Source organism: Anabas testudineus, chromosome 9, assembly GCF_900324465.2.
Source record: "Anabas testudineus chromosome 9, fAnaTes1.2, whole genome shotgun sequence".
Lineage (NCBI taxonomy): Eukaryota > Metazoa > Chordata > Actinopteri > Anabantiformes > Anabantidae > Anabas > Anabas testudineus.
The window spans coordinates 20768012-20772976 of NC_046618.1; the positions used below are offsets into that span (position 1 = coordinate 20768012).

Consider the following 4965-nt stretch of genomic DNA (forward strand, 5'->3'; position numbering starts at 1 on the left):
TGCAATGCAAAAAATTTTTTAATGCAGTAATTAGACTACAAGGAGAGCGGTGTACAAATTAGAAGAAAGCATTTTTTTTTTTTTACATGCGAACATACAACGACTCCAAAGCAGACTACACAAATAAATAAAAAGTCATTTAAATGATCGGTCCCCATCCCCCTAGTAAATTTACAGAAATACTGGCTTCCACCCACATTTCGCGAGCGAAAGATTTGTAATCAATCTCTGCAGTAATCAAAGTAAAGCATAAGTGAGCCATCATGAACACTACTTCCCACGAGTGAGCGTAGCATTGCCAGTGGTACAGACCTGCTGTAATAAAAGGAGATTATATGCTTAACTTTAGTTTATAGATAAGTGGCGTTCTGTTATGAAAAATTATGGTTATCTGTAGTGAATGAACACTACACATTAGTTCTTACATGTGTATATAACTTATTTGGCTGGATTTAGACACTAATAAGCTGGGGGAAGAGTTCATTAGCAAACATGTCATCCCAGGAGCTCTCAGAGCACAAGGGAGAGGACATATCACTGAACGGGGAAGGGGACCCTTCGTATCCGGAGTCGCTGTAGGTGTCCGCTAGGGAGGCTTCCTTATCCAGGCCACTGAGGGCTGGGGAGGAGGCTGTGGAGAGAAAGTCATCCACCTGGCTGTGACTGTTACAGCTGGGGATGACCACTTCCTCTGGCTCGTCTTTGATGCAGACTGTCTCCTCCTCGACCACCACCTCTGTAATGGGGAAGGCAACCTCGTCGTCGATCTTCTCATCGTCACTGCTCTCCAAGTCGCTGCACTGCCCGTCGCTCACCTCCTCCACGGGCTTGGTGTAAATGTGGTCAAAGTGGATCAGTTCATTAAGGGCCTCCAGCTTAACTGATGTGGCCCCCAGAGACGCAGGTGTGGTGGCAGGTACTGGGTCCCCCCCTCCGACCAGCAGCACCTGCGGCTCTTGGCACTCCTGTTCACAAGACTTGAGGAACAGCTCTGGGTCAAGGATGTCCAAAATGCCCAGGAGCAGATCAGACTAGAGAGAAGGGGGCGAATATAAGAAACAGGAGATTAGCCTAATAGCCCACGAGCTGATGAAGTTATTATAGAGCTTTAATGGGAAAAGAATGAATGCACAACTCTTTCTCAGATGCTCACCTCATTGTCTGTAGTGTCAGGACTATCTGTATCCATTGAGAAGTCTTCAGATTTAGAGACTGCTGGGCCTGCACCTGCTGCGGAGGCACACGTAGCCTGAGTGCTGCGGACTCAGAAGACCCGATCCCCAAACCTGCATCGTTCCCAGTGGACAACACAACCTGAACCTGATGCAAAAACAGCAGAAAGGGGACAAATTAAGATGAGTACATTTAAAGTTGATCAATCACTACAAACCAATCCACCCCCTACTTCGCCTCTACTGTCTGCATCACATTCTTACTTTGTCTTTTGAGTCAAGGGTGTCCAACCCAAGTCTCTGTCTCAGTTCCTCATTTTCTGTGAGAAGGCCGTTTGTCTTTTCCCGAAGCAGTCTGTTTTCGATGTGAAGTTTCTGATTCTGCAGGAGGGGAAAGGAAACAGATGTTTGTGTTGAAACCTGTTTGTCATGAGGTGGCTGGAGTGAAACAGACCAAATGTAGAAACGAAAATGACACCAGATGGGATTAAAAACTTGTAGATTTGCATGTGTCGAATAGGACAGTGGAGCAGATTATAGAGGGTCAAGCATTAACATGAACCAGCTGTGTGACGTGGGGACAGGGTTAATATAGCTCCTGCATTCTTAGTTACATCCTTGTCTGGAGGTGACAATTTACCTTAAGTTCCAACTCCAGGACTTGCTGTTCCAGCTCCCCCATTTTGGCCTTTTTCCTGTCTCTGGCAGTCTGAGCTGCGACTCTGTTCTTGAGTTTCCTGGGGGGGAAAAAAAAAATAGCGAAGGGAAATTAGAAAAAAAAAACAGGAACGTAGCACATTTTTTTTCCATGAGTAAGGCCCTGACATAACTTAGGTTCACAGTACTGCGCAATCACCGGCCATGTTCCTGCCACGCATGCACAGAGCAGGATATCGATATCCTGCTCTGTGACAGCGGAGCCGGGCGGATCCACACACACACACACACACACACACACACACCTCTTAGATTGCACTTTAACAAGCTGGTTCAAAGTCCAGAGGTGACACTTTAACCACGTTTAGCGGTGTCCTGGGCCAATTTTAGCCCGCTCGAATACCCTTACTGATAATATTAGATGGTTGCGTCTATGCTTTGATTTAAAAACAGACAGATCGATTCGTCTCTGGGCGTGTCTCCGTCTAAATCCTGGAACAAAAGCCGGGTTGACGCTTTAAGAAAACACTCGTTCCACCCACTTATCATTGTAAATGTGGCATATTTCATCTTCAACTAACCTGCGAAGGGCTTTCTCTTCCGGACTCAAGTGTGTGAGCCTCTGTCTTTTTCGTACCGGCGGCCCAGCAGAGGTGTTGGAGTCGGAGTCCGACGACGCCTGGTTGGACGCGGACGGTAAAACGACAGATATGGGCCGGCTGAAGCCTGTCGGGGAGCCGCTGGAGGAGCCGGCGTGTTTCCCGGATATCAGGAGCACTTTGTGGGCTCCCCCGGTCCCTGCTGCTACCACCACCATGTTGAAATATCCTAGCGGCGGCGTGTGAAATCAGAAATATGCGGGTATCCTTGTTAAAGTGAGCGGAAACCTGGAGGTTGCCCCGGTCGGCCGATCCCTGGTTGTTCTCAACTGTTGAAGACGTCGAGCTGCGTCGGCGAGCTTTTCTACCGTCGTGGTGGCCTCTGATTGGCTCGCACTGCCAATGACGCAGTCGGATTGCGCCTTGCGATTGGTCGACGCGCTGATGCAACTTCACTGCCCCCTGAGTAAAAAGCACCGTGCGCTCCTCAGTCAACACCTGGTGTCGGTGCGTCCTTCACGTCAACTAGCAATTGGCAATTTTAAACTTCTGTTCAGTTTGGTTTGGGCTCTTTTTCTGTGATATAATCAGGGGCCTTTAAGCTTCTTGTTACATGTTGATCTTAGGGGCAAATAGGGCTCTCAGGGTAGGCTGCACCACTTTCATCCCTATTTCTAAAAGTTGCATCACATTGTACCCCTACCAACCTGCTCAGCCCACGGTTCATATCAGCAACTACACGTTTGCAGAACTTCCACATGCTGATGTGGAGTTTTGTGCATTCGGCACCATTTCCTATGTCATCTGCATTTGCAAGCGCTCTGTCTTGTATGGAAGACAAACACCAAGCACTTCATGTTGTTTTTAGGTCAAACTGTCACATTGAGAGTCTGGTTGTTGTCATGTTTGTCATGAAACAGTAGTCAGGGGCTCATATGATCATCTTTGTTTGCAGTAATGATTTTGACCGTTAGTATATTAAGTGATGGAAGACCAAATTATTTCCTGCTTTTAGAAAAAAACATTATTTTAGGACACAATCTTTTTCTCTTTCTCTGTTTTGATACAGTTGGATGATTTAAATATACTGAAGGAATCTAACTATATCTACCTAATTTGACTAACTCCCACTGCTGAAGCTTTTCTTACCTTGAGATAAACTTTGGAGAATAATTTACATAAAACAACGACTGTGAGTCACTATCAATGAAAAATGCATTGTAAGGGATAGTTTCATGGCTACAATGAACACGAGGAACAATAACTAAAATAAAAGCCTATTTCAGTCTTAAATATTGTTTTAAGACCTATCATTTAAGGATAAATGAGAAGTTTCCCTGTTCACCACATGACCTGACCTCTGAGCACTCTGCTCTGTCTTACAGCTAAAGGTATATTTCCTCGTTCATGTCTTTGTCGGAGTCTAATCACAACAACAAAAACAAGCTTTACCACTCTGATGCCTTTCCCTGAAATGATTCAGTGATTTCCTGTTTCCTGCAAAGGGCTGTTGATTGAGTAGATACTTCGTCCCCTCAAGGTAGTTCTCATGCCTTTTAAAAAATAATGTCAGCATTTATTATTATTATTATTATGCTATTACCACATGAATCCCGTTATTGCATCATACAGATCAGTTCAGTGTTTTCTAATATTGATGCATTAGACTTTTTCCCAGTGGGCAAGTCATTTATGCACATATGATTAAAAAAGCTTTTTCATTCATCACGTTGTGATCACGTACCATATTGTGATCCCTACAATTAGTTAAAGCACTTTGACACAAAAAGGTAACAATGGCATTTCATGACATTGAACATTGTAATAAGGGAAATATAACACAAAATAAACATAGTTCATTCACAACAACAGGATGTGGTGACCGAAAAAGTTGAATGTCTGAACTTTGAACCTTTGTTCAGTTTACCACATCTATTAACGGCAGAGTCTTGTGAATGATATAAAATATATCATGAGCATAGTTTACAACCTTCACAGTAAGGCTGTGTACAAAAAAACAGCAGCAGCAATTGTCATGAATGAAACCCAGGTAGGTGTGACCCCAGAGAAAACATCAAGCAAGTTCACAAGTAAGCTCTTATTCTGAAACCTCTATTTGTCCTCAAACAGGAATTCCCATTTTTGCAGTATCTGGCTGCAGTTGTCGTTTGCATCTTGTGGCCCTCAACCCCGCTTTAGTCTGTCACCTCAGGAGTGGTAACTACAGCAGCTAGTGCAAACACTGGCCTGTTTGTGGAGCTTTACCAGTGTTACAGAATCAACATCTGAGTAAGTGAGAACATGGGGTTTATGATGGTGTGTGTGTGTGTGAGTGTTAGAGTTAGTCTAGTTCTGAAGAACGGAAACAGGATTTGAATACAGGATGTGCTTCATTTCCAGCTTTACAGTGACTGACCACTTTATTAGGAACACCTGTACAATCTAATGCAATAGAGCAGCATAATAAAGTGGCCAGTGAGTATATAGCAAATACTATTTGGCCACATGACTGAATTTTACTGCGAACCAGCTACAAG

General features: G+C 44.2%; 1 protein-coding gene across 1 annotated transcript; it reads right to left on the bottom strand.

Moving 5' to 3' along the window:
• Positions 1–2777, bottom strand: xbp1 (X-box binding protein 1). Its single transcript, XM_026342781.1, is given in 6 exon segments — positions 1–1031; positions 1154–1237; positions 1240–1320; positions 1437–1553; positions 1813–1909; positions 2411–2777. Coding segments are annotated over 6 exon segments (1194 nt in total). The 5' UTR covers positions 2647–2777; the 3' UTR covers positions 1–452.
• Between the last annotated feature and the right edge of the window lie 2188 nt (positions 2778–4965).